Source organism: Astyanax mexicanus, chromosome 6, assembly GCF_023375975.1.
Source record: "Astyanax mexicanus isolate ESR-SI-001 chromosome 6, AstMex3_surface, whole genome shotgun sequence".
Classification (NCBI taxonomy): domain Eukaryota; kingdom Metazoa; phylum Chordata; class Actinopteri; order Characiformes; family Acestrorhamphidae; genus Astyanax; species Astyanax mexicanus.
In genome coordinates this window covers 45,948,714-45,970,918 of record NC_064413.1, presented here as the reverse complement: position 1 = coordinate 45,970,918, position 22,205 = coordinate 45,948,714, and the positions used below count along the sequence as shown (strand labels likewise).

Below are 22,205 nucleotides of genomic sequence, written 5' to 3'. Positions count from 1 at the left end.
TCTTGGACCGACCGACGCAATATAGACATGATCTGCACGTCCATAAGACGTCTAATGTTTAGTGGGGTGTGACAGGGTTCTCCATCACTAGATTAAGGCCTATAAGAGGCTTGGCCACTAGAGGAACCAGTGTAGTACAGCTGAGAACAGAGGGAGCGAGGGAAAGAGGGAGGGAGACAGACAGACAGAGAGAGAGAGAGACAGCCTGGGAGGGCTATTATCCAAATAGAGATGTGTGAGTGACTGCTTGCCTGTCTGTCCGCTCCACAGGACCCTTTATTTCCTCAGGGATGTGGCACGTCTGAGCAAAATGCTTCCTAAAACGAAGAGGATCCTCCAGCCTTCAGAATTTAGCAGCTATAGGAGGATAAACAGTGGAGTTGGTGGTGAGTACAGTCCCTCTGAACTCCTCACTCTTATTTCATACTACTCGTTTATTGGCAAAGGTGGCTAGTCCAGATTCAGAGGGTAAAAATCCGCACCTGGATTTTGCTCCAACTGCCTGGATTGCCCTGCTGCAGCTGAGCCATCCAGGCAGTTGGAGCCAAATCGAGGAGCGGATTTATAATATTCTGGATCTGGAGCTGGATTTGCCGCCTCTATAGTTAGCTAGCTAGCTAGCTTAGTTAACTTGGCTTGTTTTTAGCTTTATTATCTGTTTATTTTGACAGTAGTTTGTCGATTTTAGCATCTAAATAGACGGATAGTGTCTAATAGATATGTCTTATAGCGAAGAATATCAGAATTTTAAACTGTGTTTATACGCTAAGTTTCAGCTTAGCTAGCTAGGTCAGGTAACCTAGCTACGTGTTCAGTAACGTTAGTTGTTTACTAGCCACTGTAGTAAGCCTTTAAATGTCTTTTATTTATCTATCTAGCTGTCTAATCTTAAAAGAAGGTTATAGTTAGGTCACATAGTTATTTTTTACTACATTTTTCTAGCTATTTATGAGCTATTTTCAGATTTAAACAGCTGTCATACTAAGGATACTACTAGGTTAACTTAGGACATTAAGGTTAACTAAGGATATCTCCTTATAGTAGCTAAATGTCTAAATCTAATAAAAAAAATAATGCACATTTTTGTAAATATCTTATAAGCTATATATTTTAATGGGACAACACTGAAGATTTGATACTTTGACACCACGTGACACTAAGTACTCAGTAGAGTTGAGTAATAAGGTGGGTAATATAGCCAAAAAATAATATCACAATATTTCATGGTATGTTTGTGATATGATATTCCTAGCGATATGGCAAAACTTTCAAATTTTGAGAATACTCTACTGCAACCAAATTAATATTACATTTTATTAGGCAATTTTATTGCTTATCATATGACATGCCACCAAATGTGTCAAGTGTTTACATTCATTGCTCAGGTTAAGTACTATATACTCTATATACAGCTCTGGAAAAAAAAATGAGACCACTTAAAAACAAGAAGTTTCTTTGATTTTACCAAATTGAAAACTTCTGGAATATAATCAAGAGAAAGATGGATGATTACAAGCCATCAAACTAAGCTGAATTTCTTGAATTTTTACACCAGAAGTAGCATAAAGTTATTCAAAAGCAGAGTGTAAGACTGGTGGAGGAGAACAAGATGCATGAAAAGCGTGACTATAAACCAGGGATATTTCACCAAATATTGATTTCTAAACTCTTAAAAATAGACTTGTTTTCTTTGCATTATTTGAGGTCTGAAAGCTCTGCTTATTTTTTGTTATTTCATCCATTTCTAATCATCTGCAAACAAATGTTCCAAATGACAATTTGGCAGGACTTGGCACACTGTACCAATTGGTCTTATATAATACTCTGATCTGTATGTCGCTGTGTGTAACACATCTATGTAATATATTCACATTTTGAACAGTTTGAACTGAATATTTCACATTTTGAACTGAATTCTAAAGTAATTTTTTAATGATATATTTTAAGATGCACTAGTATACATACTAGGGTTTAAAATACTTGTCTAAAAGTTGAAGTATGAACTCAAGCTTTTTAAAAAGTTTAAAAGTACTGTTTTCAAAACTACTTTAAGTATAAAAGTAACAAAAAAAAGTAATGTAAGGGGGGGAAAATGCAATTAACAATGGCAAACACATTTTTCTAAGAGCCATAATGACTATAATGTTGAAAAATTGGAATACACTAGGCTCCCTGTTTTATCCGCATATATATACAATGAAAATAAATGCATTTTAGTACAGTACAAATCTATGAAGAACATTAGTTGAGACATTTTGCTCACACTCTGTGTCTGCCATGGATCATCTTCCTACTAGGCTACAAACCTCTCCTATGTTCTTGCTGGATTTTGGCATGATGTGTTCAGGTGCCAAACCAATGGGGTGTCACAATGGTCTATGTTATGTGACTCTTTAGTGTTAAAAGGTCTCAGGTGTGAATAGAGAGCAGGTGTATTAAATTTAACTGGTTAAGTAACCCTAATTTTGCATTGGACATTATTTTCAGTATGCAAACATTTCTATTATGTTTGGGCAAAACTGTTTTAGTTTGTTTAGTTTATTTTTATGTATGTTTGAACATTTTTGTCAGATAATACAGAATTACAAACTTTAATGTAAAGTTAGTAAATGTATTATTGGTGTTGTGTTATTTAATTAAACACCCTGTATATAATTTAACATTCTGCTTCCTTAATTAAAAAAAAAAGAAATTCCTCAGATAATTTAAAGGTCCATTCACTAAATTTAACATGACATTTCCTATATAAGTGATCAGCATGTGTCATCTATTTAATCAAAGTCAGTTTCTTTAATTCAACAGTCCATTCCCACAATTCAACAATTTTCCTCCTGTTCCCTCAGTTTACACAACATTGAACTACAGTGATTTTAATGTAAATTTGCTACACTCCATCCAGCAAAAGGACTAATTAAACAGTCCGTACTGAAATGTTTAGATGGCTAGTGTTATGAATGTGCTGATAGTATCCATACTTAAAGGAAGAAATTATCTAACTGAGTGTATTATTTATTAAATTGAAAAAAAAAAACATTTATATGTCTCCAAAAACATTGTTTTTCTTTCTTGATTCTTTAGAAGCTGGTAGAAAACGGTAATTTATCTTTCAAGAGAAGCAGTTAATCCATTTCTGCCCTTTAGCAAAATATTTTTTCTACCTTGTCAGTCACCACATTTTTGCTTTGGCAGCTGACAGCACAAGGATAAACTTCCAATGAATGCTTAAAAATGAAAGCGGAGACAATGACCTATTTTAGGTTAGATAACCTTCAGTCACAAGCTTTAAACAAGAACTTTTAGTTTAGTATCTGATAGAAGCTTGATAGTGAAAAGGAGTAAAAACTAACCACAGGACTAGAACACCAGTGTTTCCCTGCACCAAGCAAAGAGCTGATGTGCTAGCTAGCACTTATCCGTTGTTTTGTATTGCTTGTTGACACATATGTAATTCTAAGTAAAGCAGTGGTCACTGCCTGGATTCTGAGCTGTTGCTTGCGAAACAGACGTTATATTTAGATGTTCTGGCTTTCTGTCCTTTGTCATGGAAATGAGATCTACTTGGATGAGCCTATTTATGTCCAGTTTAGTTTCAGCTGTGCTTTGCAGCTATAAATAAAGCTAATGTTGTTTAAGAGGAGGGAAATCGTTTAACTAATCTTTAGATTGCTGGGGAACTTTAAGTTCTTTTGTGATGCTGTATTGATCGGGACTTGATGCTAGAGAATAGTTGGGATGTGCTTGTGTGTATGTGGATGTAAAATCTATATGCGCTGTTTTTAGCTGTACAGCGTGTCCTAAATTGAGATGAATCTGCTTTTGCTTTACTCGTGATATTAGGTTAAATAATATAAATAATAATCTCTGAATCTGTCTGGTTTTTTTTTTCTATGTTTTCTACAGTGAAGGGTCATCATAAGTCTACGTGTGCTGACAGATTGTCCATCCAGGCCTAAATCTAAGACAGAACAGGCGAAAGCAGAGGTGCAGATCAGGATTACGGCGTATCACAGGAAAAGAGTCCTCTAAACGGATGGCGACACCATTTGTGCCAGTGCCTATACCCATGGAAAGGACTCTGCCGGGGGCTACCAATCCCCGGCGACCCCAGAGGGCCTCGAGTCTAGGTAGTGCATCCAGCAGTTCAGAATCCTCCTCCACTAAAGGCCCGGGCGATGAGAGCAGCTCAGGGAGGCGAGGGAATAGCAGTGGAGCCTCTGGTTCAGACAGAAGCTGCTTCACTCCACCTTGTCAGAGCCCCATCACTCGGGCCAGGATGAACGGCTTGGACACTACAGTGGAGTACTCCAGCTGTACACGGCCGGACACGCCGCCTCAGACCCCCAGCTGGGAGGAGAGACCCATAACCCCGACTGTACTGGGTTACGAGGTCATGGAAGAACGAGCCAAGTTCACGGTGAGAGAAAAGTTCCTGGGGGGCTTATAAACCTCTGAAATTTTTTCATTGTTTTATTAAATTCAAGTGTTCACATTCTGTTCATTTTCTAGTGAAAATCAGCCCAGTCATCTAATATTACAGGAATGCCTCAAACATGTTCTTACCCACTTGCTGATCTGCTTACCCTACTGCCCTCACCACAGGATTGCTTAGTCAGGGTGTTCACTTTGTGAGGCTTGGTCACTGGCCCAGTTGGTTTAAAGCTTTAAGGTTTGTCAGTTTGAGATATTGCTCGAGTAGAACTGGCGGAACTAATCAGGAGGCATACAGTCACAATGTCTGGGTCATTTGAGTTCAGCATTTGAGGTTACTCTGCCTGGAACTGCTGATCATTTTCTTCTTTTTTGTTTCAACAAGTTTAATCTAGGGGTGGGTGTAATTTAAATACCATAAGAGACCACTTAAAAATTATGAGTTTCTTTGATTTTACCAAATTGAAAACCTCTAGAACATAATCAAGAGGAAGATGGATGATCCCAAAACCCGGGTTATTCTGGGTTTTCTGGGTAAATTTTTCTGAACTCGTAATACTTTATGAATATGAACGTGTTTTCTTTGCATTATTTGAGGTCTGAAAGCTCTGCAACCTTTTTTAGTTATTTCAGCCATTTCCTGCAAATAAATGCTTTAAATGACAATATTTTTATTTGGAATTTGGGAGAAATATTGGGAGAAAGGTCCAATTTCCGACACACTGAAGCAGAATACAGTTCTACAATATTAAGACTTAATCCGTTTTGAGTATTATTGATTAAACCTTCAGCTGTGCAAGATATAATATCAGAACACCATGCTCTGAGTGTCTTTGTCTAGAGGTCTGTGAGTCAGCCTTGAGCTGGAGTCATGAGCTGCCTTTTTTCTCTGCTGCAGGTTGAGGTCATCCTCTGGTCATCCAGCATATGTTTAGTAGTTGTGTCAGGTAGAAGATAGGATTTTGTCATGTTTTGCCGGATTTATAGTTCCCACCTGTCGACTGGCAGCTGAAAAAGGAAGATAATGTTGTTTTTAGTGAACTGTTTCTTTAATACTCTGCATCCTCTGTGGTGGCCTAGCATTTAAACAGATGTTTTTTTACTTCCTGCATCCTTTCCTGGCTTTCTGCTTTTGAATGTAGCTGTACTGCATTTATTGGGAACCTGGGACTTTGTGTTAATTCCACAATATGTTTATTTTGTGGTTATTGATAAGAATTGTGCAATGTTTGTTTTTTTCTTAAACAGCTTATAAAAATAAATAGCATAAATGGTAAACCGTGCAGTTTGAATCAAAAGGGCACTATGCAAATGAGAAGAGGTGCTAATTGGCAGCAGCCCGTTTTCATCTGTCACTTGCCATTTGTAAATTATAGCCTGTTGCATTTTTTTCAAATAAAGTGAGTCTTTAAAGGTTTTAAATTTTACAACACATAAACCATTCCTTTACCTTCACCAAAACTCTATTTATATAAAAAGAAAAAAAAACTTGAATTAAAATGGTTCAGACAGCTCGTTATAAAGCATTTTTTATGTATATTTTTTATATAAATAGCTTTTAGTTTTGGTGCAGTTAAAGGCATGGTCATGTGTTTTGGTGAAATTTAAATAATTTAAAGAAGTTTAACAGGCTATAATTTACAAAATGGCAAGTGATGAATGAAAACGGGTTGCCGCCAATTAGCATCTCCTCTCATTTGCATAGTGCCCTTTTGATTCATTATTAGTAACATCTCCATAGAGATACTGAGATCACGTCTCCGGAGGGACACTGAGTGACGCAGTCTTGAAGAGGGGTTGACTGCAGCTGTGTGCTTTAATTTTCAAAATGCACTGATACACACCTGCTGTACTCTTTTTTTATTCTTATGTCACACCCCTTTCACACACCAGAAAAACACTCTTAACAGCTCTCCGTCCTACCTGCCTCTGAGACTCACTCTTCTGACTTAATGTGCTTCCCAGGATATTATGTGTATACTTTTATGACTAATTTGTGTTTTTTCCCATGTATGTGTTGTAGCCATCAGTGAAAAGGGACCATCATTTCCAGACATAGGCAAATATTTATTTTAATTTCTCAGAGTGAAATGCTGATGTGGGATCAGTTAAGGTCCACTGAGTGACCATGACCCCACTCCAGTAAAGGGGGTTTTATATTGCACTATAAATTATCCCTTAATTTGATTGTAACAATAATCTAGCCCTTTTCTTAAAGGTAATTTACAGATTTTCAGATGTCATTTAAATTACTTTTTTTTTCATTAATTAAACATTTTGCTATTAAAATGCTCTGTGTAAGAAAACCATTTAGTGCCAGAGAGTATTTTTGCATGTTTGCTTTAACAATTATACAACTTTGTATTCTGCATTTCATGGATTTCACACTTTTCCCGAGAATAGTTTATTTTATTTATATCAGAATCCTCGTTAGGTGCAATATAGGGTTGTTTGCAACTTGTATTTAGAATGGCTATATTTTTATTTTCTGTAAATGTCTCTCTATAATTGCTGAATAAATTATGTATCTGTGGCTGGATAGTATGGCCAAAATACCACAGTATGTTTCTTTACTTGTGATGTACATAATTATCCACTGATGTTGCCAGGCTATGAAAACCTATGATTCCCAATTATAAAGCACTATTATGAAGCCTAGAATAGCAGCAATGTGCAGATAGCCTCAATCTATTGTAATATATTATTGTCCAGCCCTAATTGTCCCTATTCCTCTACTGTGCTAGCGGATATTGTTTTTTTGTGTGTCTTAACCCACTTGAGTTGTCACCAAAATTAAATTTTAAGAAATATTTTCATATATCAAAGGACATTTTAGCCTGTACTACTCACACTCACTCGCACAATTATGTGAGCATCCTGCAGTAGACATCTGTTTGAGCTCGTACCACCCTGTTTCTGTCCAATCAGATGGCTTGTTCCTTAGACCCCACTCTTTAAGTAGCTTCTGGATCAGAGACTCATGCAGTGCAAAATGAAAGACCGAGCTTTTATGGTTTGCTGTATGTGTATGTGGTGGGACACATTGGCAGAAAGCCGAAAAATATTTATATCGGAGCTCTGAATTGCTCCAGATGCTGCATGTTGGGCCTGCTGAACTTTTAACTGGATTATATTTTTTCTGCTGCAGATTAAGCCTAATTATGTTCTTATTTGTAATAAATAATGCTAAGAAACAGCAGCACGCCTGACTAAAACAAAGCTTAAGATTGTTCATTTTCATTTTAATCAGGAGACTTTTTAATACCGAGACATTTAATACTGAGAATGTGGGATGAAAACTAAAAGGAACCTGCACAGAAATAAGGACAAGCAAATAAACACAGAAGGACTCCAGTGCTTATATATTCAGGTGTCCATAAACATTTATAGTTCTTTGATAGTATTCCTAAAGGGTGTGTTGTTAAACATGGTATTCGTTTCCTTTTCAACAGGTGTATAAGATTCTGGTGAGGAAATCTCAGGAGGAGACCTGGGTGGTGTTTCGGCGCTACACAGACTTTTCCAGACTCAATGACAAGGTCAGTCTCTGCCATTCACAAGGGTTTTATACCTGGATGATACAGTCACCATAAAACCTAGGTCATAATTTACCACCATTTACAACTTTTCTCATTTTCTGTCATTGCTCCAAGAAATATTGGATCACGGTATTGAAAGAAATTTTCATGATGCACCATATATAGAAGCAGATATCACATGCAGATGTAATGCATTTGTAGCAGCAGATTCTTAAAAATGCAATTTAAATACTAAAGTAATTTTTATTTATATAAGCACTGATGAAGATGCAGTGTGTGCAGAGTGAGAGAGCAAAGAGAGAATGTGGTGTTTTCCTATTTGCATGCTTTCTCTTGGCTTCATGCTTTATTTTACACAGCTTTGTGTAGTTTTATCATAAATGCGTTTATTTTCTGTGTGTGCTTTTTGACTATACTTGCTTGCGGAAAAAGAGATTGCTCTTTTACCAGGCAGTTGTCTGCTGCACGGCCCTTACCTCTTGGGAGCCAATTATACCAGTGAACCCCATACAAACCAGCTGATATGGCCCTCCACCTACTGACCTGACCATGTGAACAAATGTTTGCAGTACTCAGACCCTGAAGTGGTATAAGAGCACCACTTTCTTAAATGTAGTTGTCATAATATAGTTGTGAGTTCGAAGTATGTATTACTCTCAGTGTTTACTTGGGGGCTTTTCCATCTCACTGAAGTTTAGTCCCTTTCAATTAGGGGTGGGCAGTATGGCTCTACAATAATATCAAAATACTTCAGGATATTTTTTGTGATAATATTGTTCTTGACAAAACACTGATGAAGTGTGTTTAGTAATTTGTAAACTACAGTAACTTATTAAAAGTCTGATTTTATGTAAAATAATTATAATGTCAAAATAAATTATGTAATGTAATGTAATATAATAAAGGTCTAACACAAAAGTAAAGTGCCGAATATTTAGTATTTGCATATAAATTGCAAACATAAACAACTATACAAACATATCCTTAAATCTGCAATGATGTCACAATATGGATGTTGGAAACTATAAAACATGGCATACGCCTCCTCTCCTTACAATTTATTAGTGGACCCAAAGGACCACCATTACTTACCTGAGTGTATTTAGATGATGGAGTTTGCTCAGCATAGCATTGTGGTCAGTATGATACGAATGAATGAGGTTGCACTTATATAGCGCCTTTTTTACACACAACCATTCATACTTAGCACTCATCCACATACTGGTGAGAATGGCAGCCAATAGCACACAGCCTAATCTCAACCGGAAACGACTGTCCACCTGGAGGACTGCATCGGCCACTACAGCATTTTACCCAGAACAGAGAGCCAATCCAAATCTGGGCACAGTCATACATACGTTTACACACACACACATTTACATACATACGTTAATTTTTTCTGGGTAATTTTAGAGTATCCAATTTACTGGTTTTCATGTTTTGACTGGAATGTGTGTGGTTGGACTACTGAGTTGAGAATTGGCCTCCAACTAAAATCCTTCAGCCAATACTTATTATCCCTTTGGTCAGAAACCAACCACTAATAAAGAGCTAGACTGGTTCTAATTGTACAAGTCCTGAACTAGACTGAAACAGCTTAGTTTGGCTTACAGACCAGGTTGTTTTGTCTCTACAGTGTGGCGCATCCTCTAGTTTTGGGAACTGACCTGGTGTCTGAGTGTAGTGTGGAAGTGATTAGGCTGGAGGCTTGTTTCCATACACACAAAGCCCTACTGTTCCCCTCTAAAGCCAGGACCAGAGCCAGCCAGCTGACCCAGCCTCTGTGTGTACACCCCGCCAGTGCACTGGCTGTTCACTTTCATCCCCAGCTATCAAGGCTTGTCCCAGAGAGCAAGGGGTGACATTTCGAAAAACCTGATGGAGCTGCCCTTTCCAGACAGCTCAAGGATTCTTGTTCAGAGTGGATTTTTTTTAGGTGAAGTTATTATTTTCCATTTGTCCTGAGGCTTTGGGCAAGTTTGTGCTGTTCCCTTGTAGTATGTAGGGAGTCAGAATGAAGTCTTTGAATAGGGTCAACACTGCATTAAGTACAGTCTGCCTCAACACATCCTGTCCAGCTGGTTTTTCCACTTGCTTGTTTTGCACTGTAGAGATGAGCAGTGTAATGTGCATGTGTTTTTCAGTTTTTAGCAGTGTATTATTTACACAGTGCATTATTTACACAGTTAGATAGTTGCTTCATCTGTCAAGTGATCCTAACTACTGCATAAACAAGATCGCTTATTATTGTACTGTATTCCCTTTTTTAGCTGTTTAAGGCATCTAATAATCTTTAAAGGAATTGATACTTATTGTGTTCCATTGCATGTATCCACATTCATCTCTTTGTTGAGCACTCCTTTGTACTCATTGTTGGTCTTTGTACATTAAGGTTTAATAAAGGGTGTTTTTTAAACTTGTGAAAATGCCCATAAAGGTCAGGAGTATGATCGTGTTTCAACATATAACGTCATCATTGCTGTCTTTTATCTCTAGCATTGTGGCTGTAATAGTGTAGAGAAAAATCCATGTAAGAAGATTTTATTCCAAGTTCTAAGCATGTTTTTGGTTCATTTAAAAAAAACATTGTTTAATATAATATTACAGTAATGGAATGTTTATGTTCTTGGTTTTTCTTTCCATCTTTCTTTCCTTTAGTTAAAGGAAATGTTTCCTGGATTCCGGCTTGCTCTGCCTCCTAAGCGCTGGTTTAAAGATAACTATGATTCAAACTTCCTGGAGGACAGACAGTTAGGCCTGCAGGCCTTCTTGCAGAACCTGGTGGCCCACAAAGACATTGCAAACTGGTAAGCAGATGGTCTTATCCCCCCTAAGCTCTTATCTGCCCCCCTCCTTTAGCCTAATTGAATTATTAGTTATTATTCATGCATCTTTTTGCCTGTATATTAATGCATTCTAGAAAAACTCATGAATAGTTTGTTGAGTGCCTGGCATGTTCTGGCTACTGTATGTTTACAGACTTTCACATCAAGAGGTGCTTCCCCACTAGTATGTTGACCCTCCCCCTCTCAAGGAGTAACAAGCATCCTGATTGGATCTTTTTGTTCAGGGCTGGAACTTTATCTGTAAATATCTGTAAAACCCCATGTAAACACATTTTAACTAGGTATTCAGAAGGTGATGTGCACAGTTGTACATGTTCAAAACATTTCAGGGACTGATCCGTTCTCATTACAGACAGATACAGGACACTTCAAGTATCCAAATCCAATCTGATGGAAAAATCTGAATACAACAGATAATCTAAGTCGTTTAATGTGAACCTAGCCTAAACAATCCAGATAATTAATCAGGAACAAGATAAGTAGGTCACTTACCCAGACATGCTCTGTTCCCCTCTTTGTCCTGAGGTTAGTTAGAGTTCTGCTCTGAATACATTGTTGAAGACCCGTCTGGCATTCAGTTTAAATGCTCCACTCTCTCCCTCTGGCTGCTTTTCATCTCTCATACAAAATAACCCACCAGAGGGTGTTTAAATAGTTACACTAGTAAGGATATACTTCTTAAAGTTATGTTGGCTGTTGTCCAAGCGTTTAGTTTGTACTGTGTAAGCATAAGCAGGAAATTTACACCTGACATAAAGAGGTACTGCTCAGGTACTGTAGGTTTTCATAGCCAGCTTTTCAAACTGTGTATTTGATTTTTATTAATCACTTAAGCTGTGTCCAAAAGAGTACTGAGCTTTATGTTGTCTGCTGTGGATCATCAACAATGATATACTAATACTTGCTAAGTTTTTGCTTATTGTTTTATATTATGGTTTAAAATGGATAGCTGAATTAATATTTTCTCTAAATTTAGTTGGCGCATGATTAATCATATAGGGGCAATGAATATGCAGTGTATCATTCATTGTTTCTTAAGGTTTCTATTAATATCTTTTGACATTATACAGTGTATAGCAAATATAGTTGAAACATTTCATGCATCTGTAAATTTAACCTATTCACCCCCAGAGCCTGATTTACTTTGCCTTACAGAAAAAAAACATGTTTAATTGGAAGGCTATATTTAACTTTTTTTTTCAGTTATATATTAAAGTCCTTTGTGTCTTCCCTGGAGTTCAGTCTGTAGTTGTGTCTTCTGCAATAGGCAGAAGACGAGTTTCTCAGCTTCACTTCATTATCTCAAACATATTATTAGAAACATTGAGAAACAACAAAGCCTTTAAACAAATAAATTGCAGAAATATTTCTGTTACAGGAAGTAGACATTGATTTTATTAATGCAAAAATAAAACTTTTAATGAAGGTCAAAAATTATTTTAATTTGGAGCATTTCTAGAGTCTACTTATCATAAAACAGACACAATGTAAAGAACAAATATCAGATACACACTGTCTACATGTGAAACCTGCAAGGTTTTCAGCAGGACAGAAAATCTGGTATTGAAATTTATTCACAGTTTTGTGTTTGTGTATCGCAGCGTTGCTGTACGAGAGTTCCTTTGTCTGGATGACCCACCAGGTCCTTTCGACAGTCTGGAGGAGAGTCGGGTAAGATATCTGAGACCACCCATTGTGTGAACAGCTTTAAACAGACACATTCACTCAGTGATTTAGCGCTCACTCTGACTGTTAAAGTATTTTCCATTGTTTTCAGCACATCTTTTATTTTGCCAAGGTGCTGCAGCACAGACTGTGGAGAGCCAAACATTAGATTTTAGATTTAGAGTTTTCTCATTAGCATATCTGGCTCTCAGCAGCCTGTCCACAGCCCTGCAGCCTTTAGACTTACTATGCTGACAGACATGATCCAATACTGGACCATCTACTAATTACCTCTCTGTTTCTCTCCCAGGCGTTCTGTGAGACTCTGGAGGAGAGTAACTATCGGCTGCAGAAGGAGCTGCTGGAGAAACAGAGAGAGATCAGCACCTTAAAGAAGATTCTGGAGGAGAAAGATCTCTACATACACTTGCTTGAGAAAAGGGCCAAGTAAGAGCACTTATAAGTAAAAGTAATATAATTGTAGCAGGGGTGCAGCTGTCTTTTTACTCTGCTGTGTTACTGTACTTAAGCAACTCATAAAATTTTGCACAAACACTAGCATTAATGGCTTATGCTAGCAGCAGTGGGCTAGCACATGCTTACACCTCAAGATCCCTTGGGCAGTGTTTGCATTTCCATAATTAAAAAAAAAACACTCTCTGCCATCAACTAATTCACAAACACGTTCATTAGAGGTGAGGTAGACAACCAGCAGCTCTGTGAGACACATCAGCCACTTCCTCACTGGTATTACAGTAAGAATAACAGATTGTAGGCATTTAAATGGCATAACAAATAAACTTGCACACACTGCCCAGCACTAATGTACATTTGTAAACCAGTAAAACAAGTGCAGAGAAGGCACTAAATAAATAAATATCAGTGCAGTGCTATGTACAATTTAATTATAAAAAAAGTTTAAAAAATGTATAGAATGGCTTTATATTATTTTGTCTGAACTGCCCACTGTGAAGAATACATAATATTCATTTTATTTGGTCTGTTAAAGTGAAAATGTGCACATACAGCTCTGGGAAAAAAATAAGGGACCACTTAAAATGATGAGTTTCTTTGATTTTACCAAATTAAAAAAAAACTCTGCAATATGCTTGAATTTTTGCACCAGGAATGGCATAAAGTTATCCAAAAGCAATGTGTAAGACTGGTGAAGGAGAACATGCCAAGATGCATTAAAACTGGGATTCTAGGGCGCTGCCACTATTAGCGGGAGCTCGCAGGTTCAAACCCCCGCTCTTGCAGCTTTGATATCAAGCTGCTGACGCTCAGAGGGAGCAAAATTGGCCCTCTGGGTGGGTAGATGGCGCTCTCTCCCCACATCACTCCTAGGGTGATGTTCACAGCACAGGGCCTCTGTGAGCTGATGTACCGGAACCGAGTCGCTGCGCTTTACTCCAAGCGCGCTGTGATGCTGCTCGGCAATGCTGCATCAGCAGCAGTTCGAAAAGAAGTGGTGGCTGGCTTTACATGTTTTGTACCCTCCTGGTGTGTTGGGGCATTACTAGTGATATGGGGAGTCCTAATGAGTGGGTTGGGTAATTGGCTGTGTAATTTGGGGAGAAAATGGGAAAAATTAGAAAAGAAAAAAAATAAAACTGGGATTCTTTCTGGGACTGCTTTCTTTTCTTTTCATTATTTGAGGTCTGAAAGCTCTGCATCTTTTTTGTTATTTAAGCCAAAATTATTTGTAAATTGGGAAAAATGTTGTCTGTAGTTTATAGAACAAAACAACAATATTCAATTTACTCAAGTGGTCTCCTAATTTTTTTCTAGAGCTGTATGTTTTGTGTGGGTACGGAGGAAGCTTGTGTTTAAGATTGTAAAGGGAGGGTCCTCACTTAACTTAGGTATTAGAACTTAGGTCATTTTATGTCTGTTTTTTATTTTTATAAACTCTGTGAATTACTTACACATGCATCCTGATGTATGTCTGTGCTTTTGTGTGTGTGTGTGTGTGTGTGTGTGTGTGTGTGTGTGTGTGTGTGTGGTTTTAGTGGCGAGTCTTTGACTCCGGAGAGTCCTTGTGGTCTGTCCGCTCAAGGCAGTGAGAGCAGTGTGGATGCAGACGGAGAGGTGGAGTCCTCTACAGCCGAGGCGGATCAGGATATGCCAGATGAAAATGGGTATGGCTTCCACTCCCTAACACACACTTGTGAACATTCTTGGAGCTACTATTTCCTTCCCCCACATATTCAGTGTGTTTCTCTAGTACTTAACTGTGCACAGTGTTCCATTCGTGGGTCTTTTGAATGCTGAACTTTTTCAGCAGTGGCTGGCAGTGTGCCTGTTTCCCAGGCAGCTTTAACACACTCACTGCTTTGTTTCCGCCGTGGCCTACACACACTGTTGAGCCCCATTGATCATTTAGCTCAGTCAAACTGTGCTCAGAATTTGACTGGCCTCAAAACCTTTAGCATCGCTTGTAGGGGCAGACCTCTTTGGAGCAATACAAATTACTTTAAAAGCTTGACAGGCCCCTCCCCCTCCTTACACACACATACACACACCCATACACATGAGCATCCCTTCTCCTATACTAACACACACACCCATGCAGACATGCACTCCAATCTCTTAACTCAATTTAGCTAATGCTTGTGGGTTTATGCCTTTATCCCTGAAGTGCTAACAAGCAGATGGTAATAAGTAAGGGGGCTTAGGCACTGCATGACAAAATACCTTCATATTTCGTGTTTATTTATCATATTCAGGCTGAATACTGTTTTGAGAAATTGCCCACTCATAATAATGATCTATAGGCTTTATGCATAAGTGATTACTCACAGACTCTTTTGTAAGTCTCTTAGGTGAGCTTCTGTTTCACGCAGCCCCATAGATTGCTTGATTTGTAATCTGGCTGATTTGGAGCCTCATGGAAACATTTTTGTGGACAGACTGGAGAGTGATGCAGCTGATATTGAGTTAGCCTCCATTTCCAAGCAGCTCTCAACATACTCACTGCAATCCTGCCAGCCCTGCCGTTTTAGTGGTGGGGGCGGGTGGACTGTGTTTCATGTCGGCTTTTTTCTTTTTTACCTCTAGCAAATCAAATACAAAGACACTGAGACGAGATAGACATCAGACAACAGACATCATTTAAGTGTGTGGTTTTCTTTTAAGTAAAGTACTTGTTCCATACAACACTACATCATTTCAGCTGAAACTCTTATCTCTCATTGAAAATCCTTCTGTTTTTTTGCTTTCCTTCAGCCAGACAGAGCCACTCTGACCTATTTTGCAGTAGTGTGAGGTACTGACTGAATTATATGTGTTGTTTTTACCCCATATGTCTTTATCTTTACTCTCTTGTATGTATCTGTACCGTCTTGCTTGGTCAGGCAGTTTTGTGTTCAAAAGATTTCCTGTGAAAACATTACCAGAGACCTGTCTTGTTGCAGTTTCCCATTTGAAAACTGTCTCTTTCACATACTCTTTCTGTCTATGCTTTTATTCTTAAAAATAAAGGTGCCAGGTGAGTGGCTTAGAGGCTAATGGTGTATTCTCAAACTGTACTGTGCTCAAGCACGTTTCCCTACCAAGAGCCAGGTTTATTTGACTAGGGTGATCACCACGGACCATGCCCATGCCCATGCCCAAGCACAGTACATGGTCAATTTGGACTCTAGTATGATCACTAACTGTGCTTCTCAAGTGGTGCTGCATCTGTAACAAAAAAAACACTCTTACACATGCAGCACAGTTATCAGAGCATTACTGTGGTTAATTTGATAAATATTTAACGCATGTTGTGTTTCTACGTACTGAAACAAATAAGCACCTGAATAAATACAGTAAATACTGCAAAATTAGACTTCTGTTCATGCACAGTCAAAGTAGAGTGTGTGTTTGGGCCAAAATGTGAACCCTGTGATTATGAAGTGTATAAGAAGATAATGCAAAGCACAGTATTCTTGATATTCTTGCCTGCATGGTAACCAGCCATGCCGATACACGCCCACACGGAACAAAACTAGCAACCTCAAACAAAGGATTAGCACAATCTGAGCACAGGTCAGTGGAGGAGTGGGGAGACTAATAAGAACATGATTAATTGACCAAAGTATTACTGAGAATCACCAGTTTGGATCCTGGGCCATGATGCTTTTCCATCAAGCACAGCTGCATCTGAGAGAGCACAACTTTATATGCTCTCTCTGACCAGCATGGGAGTCTTCATCAATAGTTTAAAAAAAGGCACTGACTTGACTGCTTATACAGCTCTGGATAAAAAAAGAGATTACTTAAAAATAATGAGTTTCTTTGATTTTTTTTTAATTAAATACCTCTGGAATATTATCAAGAGGAAGATGGATGATCACAAGCCATCAAGGAGTGGTATAAAGTTATCCAAAATCAGTGTGTAAGACTGGTTGAGGAGAACATGCCAAGATGCATAAAAACTGTGATTAAAAAAAATCTATCTTAAAAAAAAAAAAATCTATCTTAAAAAAAAATCTATCTTACAACATTATGAATATGGACTTGTTTTCTTATTATATATATATATATATATATATATATATATATATATATTATTGCAAATAAATGCTCTAAATGACTATTTTTATTTGGAATTTGGGAGAAATGTTGTCTGTAGTTTATAGAATAAAACAACAATGTTCATTTTACTCAAACATAAACCTATAAAAAGTGAAATCAGAGAAACTGATTTGGGAAGTGGTCTCTTAATTTTTCCCAAGCTGTATATTAGCAGTGCTAATATAGTGCTGGGAACAGTCAATTTGTTTCAGGTTTCTACATAATTAAGGAGTTTTCCCACAAAATATATGCTCAAGCCATTTAGAACCTTAATTTTTAAGAACCTCTGTCTCTCTTGTCCTATTTCTGTCTTCTCTTGTCTATTCAATTTCCTTCTGTGTTCTTTTGATATTGAAGTGATCCAGCCTCAGTGTCTGTTCTTTCCATGGTTCAATAGGAATGCTAATGTATGCAGAAACTGTTCTAATGCAGTGTGTGAGTCAGTCTCTGACTGTCTTGTCTTGTGTCCTGAGCCCTTGAATCCTCTGCAGAGCTAGCAGAAAGTGTGCTGTCTGTTTGTGAATGTGTTTCTGCATGCTAAATGAGGTTGTCTCTGTTCTTTCTGCAGCTGTGAGCAGCGGGCACCGCCGCAGATCTCCTCAACATGCTGGTGTGGACCGGCCATTAGCCGCTCTCCTCCAGTTATCCAGGTCACTCAGCTGGAAAAGTGAACTACAACCAGTACTGCACTTCCTTTTTCTCTGTTTTTCCCCTCTCTGTCTCTGTTTCTCCCTCTTCCTGTCTTCTTGCCCCTCCCATCCCTTCCCTCGCTCTCTCCCTCTCCATACTGCGAGTGAGACGATGCTAGAGTCTCCTAACCTCGTGGAAAATGATAAACTGTGACAGACGCACAGGTGCTGTCTGTCTGCAGTCAGCATCAGTCTCTTATAACACAGACGGGCAAGCTAACCCATGAGACTCCTGGAAGGATGTGATAATCTGTATGGGGGCCTGAAATCTGCAACATCTGGAAAGACAGCATGAGAACATGAGAACATGAGAATGAGCTGTGGATAATCTGAATGTGCTCCACTATTTTCTTAACAAATATATTTATCTCTATATTTCAAGCCCATCAAGTCATGGATTGGCTTCTTGGATTTCAGGACTGGAATATCGACCATACAGTGGACATCCTGCCAAAGAGGGCTTCTCGACCAAAACATCAACAGACAGAACTTCATTTAAGCTCCCTAAAATCCAGAGACAAGAGAGTTTGTGTAATATTAAATGTGTGACAATCCAGAAACTGATAGATTGCATGTATTCTCTCACTCTCTCCTCTCTCCTGTGTGAAAACATAGCAGAGCAGTGCCCCTATTGGCTAATAAAGCTACTGCAGCCATCAACTCAGGCAGGACAGTGACGAAGACTGAGGTTTCCCCTGTGCTGCTGAAAAAAAAAGAAAAAAGAAACAACAGGGCTGTGATTATGTGAACTGATATGTAGAACTATAGGTCTTTAGACTGACGATCTTTGGTTTAAAACCTCTGACGCAAAATTTTGCCTTTCATGTCATCATGTTGCTTCGTACTGCCATTGCTTCATCGACAACAAGAGGGCAATTCATACATGTGTAGGAATACAAATATGCTGCACGTGGATTAGCCGGGAGTGTGTGTTGTTTTGGTTCTTTCTTTGTCACTCATTGTGATTTTGTGAATTTAGAATTTATTTTGTCACCCTTGTTTTTTTTATCGCACAATTCTTTCGCGGTAGTGATTGTGAAAGTCTTAACACTAAGTGAACTTTAACAGCCATGCGTGCAGGTCGTCTGCGAAACGGGATTTGTTAAAATGGAGTGAATTCAATGCCTTTTATTAGCATCAGGTATTCAGCTTATAGGATCATATTTTGACCTATAGGAGTAATCTATTATTATTTAATCATAATTTAACTTCTACATTTCATCTCCCTTTACTCAAACAACCTAATTTACACAGTCATATCAGAATATTGTAACCATCTCTTTGTTAAAATTAATTGTAATAATAGCAGTGCACTATAGGGATCATTTTAGCTATTTAGAGAACTATCAATATGATCATCTCTCTAAAAATGTTGATGAACCCCTCTTTAAATGATCTTTGTACTTTTAAATCCCTCGTGTACACACTTTTGTAGTGTAATCCAAATTTGTAGTGTAATCTAAATCCAAAATGACAAGAAAAAAACCTATTAACTTTCACCTGAGGTATCCATGCTCTAAATACAACCTTTTTTTAAACATATAATCTATTCTGAAGTTTAAGGCAATAAACAATGAAGTATGTGGGTAGAATTGCTTCAGCTTTTCAGGTTAAATGATTATTAGTTTGCTTTTTTAGTTTATTTCTTTCCAGATTGAGTATAGGGTAGCTAAGAATGAGTTTATGTGGGTGGAGCATATCATCGCTGTCTTGCAAAAACCTTGTGTCTCCATTCCTTTTTTGAAATGTTCCAATTTTCACTTGTTGACAATTTCAATCTGACAGTTGTTCTTTATATTGCTCTATTTCTTGTTTACATTGACTTCTGTTGAAAGTGTTGTCCTTCTTATATAAAGCTGCTATTTTGGAGATACTCTATATAGGCAAAACTATTCGGACACCTGCTTATACATAGGGTCTTCTGAAATGAAGGGTATTATTGTGCCCTATGTTTCTACTACGCAGAATTAAAGAAAAAATGAAATGGGAAACCAAAAAAATTTAAACTGCTTTTTTTTGGAGTAACTGTCTCTACTGCCCCTCATCTCATTGCTGGGGGATTTATACCCCTCTATCCCACATATGGTGCTTTTGAGAATCCTAATTTTTGGGCAGTACTTTTCTGCAGGGAATAGACAAGCTGTGTGTCTAGTCGAATTAAAGTACAGTAATGTCCAAAAATCTGTTTTTGTGTGACAGCGATGATTGATTGATTGCTTTATAGGTTAATATAATTTGAGCATTACAACCTGAGCCAATCACATAGGCTCTCATGGTATCTTATGGAATGAATGTGTTTGATATCACAGTAAGAGTCAGTAGAGGTTGAAAGAAAAAAAGGAAAAAAAAAGAATCTCTACTAAGTAAAATGTTGTTGGGTTCACTGAGGGTTACACTAGTAGTAGTGATGTGTTCGTTAATAAGTACACAGATTTAGAGGATCACTATCAAAGCTGTACTTGGCATAGTCCAAGCCAGGAAGCTGCTGAGTCACGGTTCGTAAATGACTGCAGTAGGTCACATGTCGCACTTTAATGTCCCTAGGGATTGTGGGGTATGATGCTTCTAGGCTAGCAGGTGGAGCTTCTTTAGAATTGAATGCTAATTTTAGCTTCAAAGGAAGCACGTGCAGTGCCTTTTCCCTGCTGTTCATATATTCATGCTTCTGTATGTGTTTATGTTCATCTGCAGGTCCATTCCAATCCAACCTCAGCATCCCTGCTAACATAGTGCCTTGCATCCCCTTCCCTTATTGTAATTTTTATCTACGTCTCACTTTTTTCATATTTACTCGAGTTGGCACCACCTTCTAAAGTAGTTTTCATGGGTGTTGGCAAATTGTAAGGTTTTAAATTATGCAATCTAAATAGATTTATTGCCATTTGTTGTTTATTGATCTCTGTAGGATTTTATTTGATATATATTTAACAAAACTGCACATTCAACGCTTGTGACAACGAATGAAGTTAATGTAATGTTTCCTGTTGATTAGGTTCAGCTGAGAGGAATTCACGTGTTTTGAGTTTATCTTAGAGTGTACCTTAGAGTTTACCTTATGCAACTGCTTAGTAGATGCAATTCATGTGTCAACTTGTCGAAACGTGTCAGTCTGTAAGTATGTCCTGACCAGTAACTGTTCAATGGTCCTGACATTTGTTTTTCTTTTCTGTCCTGTCAAATATCCATATTCCTATATTATTTCCCCCCCCACTAATGGCTGTTGATGAAAAGTAGGCTAGGACTGGGGATGTGATATTTGTTTTCAGATCATCAGAACTTATGCAAATGTGTTTGTCACATAATAATGATAGATTATTTTCTGAGGGATAATAAATGTTTCCAGTGGAGGTATTTTCACCTCATTGTAATGTGTTTGGTCATTTGTCTCTTTTTACAAGCACTTTTTTACAGAACACCCCTTATTTATTTCAATAGCAGTTTATTCCACTAGAGGGCAGAAGCTGCTTTTGTAAAACCTTAAATGCTCCAGAATGAACTCTGATACAGTAGCATCATGTTGCTTATTCAAGGTCTTTTTTGCCTGATGTGCTGTATTTGATATGCAAAGAGAGATAAAGTCATTCTCAAGCATAAATGTAGATAATTCCTTGCTTCCTAATTTCTAGTTTAAACATCTCCAAAACTTCAGTAAATCAAACATCTAGCATCTCTCATTTATCTGTTTTTTCCTTTTTAGATTCTTTTTGGTCTAGTTTGAATAGATTAAACTGATAGTACTATACGTACAAAAGATATTGGTACACTAACACATAAATAGTTTTCTCATAAATCAAGCGTATTTAAATCCTGTTTTATGGAAGTTACTGTCTCTACTCTCAAGTCAGGACGACTGCTGTGGAAATGTGATTGTGTTCAGCAACATGAGGATTAATGAGGTCAGAATGTTAAAAAATAAAACCCAACAGTATAGAATAGAGTGCTCATTCCAGAGAACACAGTTCCACCACTCTAGCTCATACCTGGCCTTAGAGAAGGTGCCCGTAATTTTGTGTTTTTCTGCTCCATAAAGTCCTATTCTATTGCCAATATATTGACATGCCAAATATCATTGCACAGAATGTCCCATGGAAGCTGAAAAATGCTGCACTGGTTCACTGCTGCAGTGGGTCACCTGCAATGAATGTGGATGTGATTTCTGAAAGAGTCACTTCGCTTTTTACAGACAATTTTAACCAGACTTCACTGGTCACCGCAATTACCACCCACTGTGGGCGGTAATGCCTTCTATAACATACTGTACTCCTGGTACACGCAAATTACTGTAGACTGAGAAACATTAGTGACCGCATCTGGCATCCACTATCAGACCTTGCTCATAATCCAATAATTCTCTCCTTGCAATGAGCATTTTGGCTAATGTTCAACCTCATAAGATAACACCTCACAACGTACACAGGCATGTGTGTTCCCAAGCTGTCTCCTAAGATAACACGTCATGATCATTTATCATATTATACTGC

At 37.9% G+C, this 22,205-nt stretch overlaps 1 protein-coding gene across 4 annotated transcripts; it reads left to right on the top strand.

Annotated features, from left to right (window-relative positions):
• The first annotated feature begins 159 nt into the window (after positions 1-159).
• On the top strand, positions 160-21,081 carry snx16 (sorting nexin 16). 4 transcript variants are annotated; one of them, XM_022673410.2, is made up of 10 exons: positions 160-386; positions 3,901-4,414; positions 7,881-7,967; positions 10,626-10,774; positions 12,415-12,484; positions 12,789-12,925; positions 14,491-14,619; positions 15,539-15,596; positions 15,707-15,746; positions 17,604-17,679. In XM_022673410.2, the coding sequence occupies exons 2-8, from the start codon at positions 4,031-4,033 to the stop codon at positions 15,594-15,596; spliced, it is 1,014 nt and encodes a 337-aa protein (XP_022529131.1). In that variant the 5' UTR covers positions 160-386; positions 3,901-4,030; the 3' UTR covers positions 15,707-15,746; positions 17,604-17,679. The 4 variants fall into 4 exon arrangements, with proteins under 4 accessions (XP_022529131.1, XP_007238707.1, XP_007238708.1 ...); XM_007238645.4 differs by having other exon boundaries at positions 15,711-15,746; positions 17,604-17,654; XM_007238646.4 differs by lacking the exon at positions 15,539-15,596 and having other exon boundaries at positions 17,604-17,723.
• Positions 21,082-22,205: the final 1,124 nt, after the last annotated feature.

Bases quoted from the DNA above. Each gene is read 5' to 3' on its own strand.
- snx16 (XM_007238642.4), top strand. From the start codon at position 4,031: ATGGCGACACCATTTGTGCCAGTGCCTATACCCATGGAAAGGACTCTG. The intron at 10,775-12,414 runs GTAAGCAGATGG...TGTGTATCGCAG, and splicing joins CACAAAGACATTGCAAACTG to CGTTGCTGTACGAGAGTTCC. The intron at 12,926-14,490 runs GTAAGAGCACTT...GTGTGGTTTTAG, and splicing joins TTGCTTGAGAAAAGGGCCAA to TGGCGAGTCTTTGACTCCGG.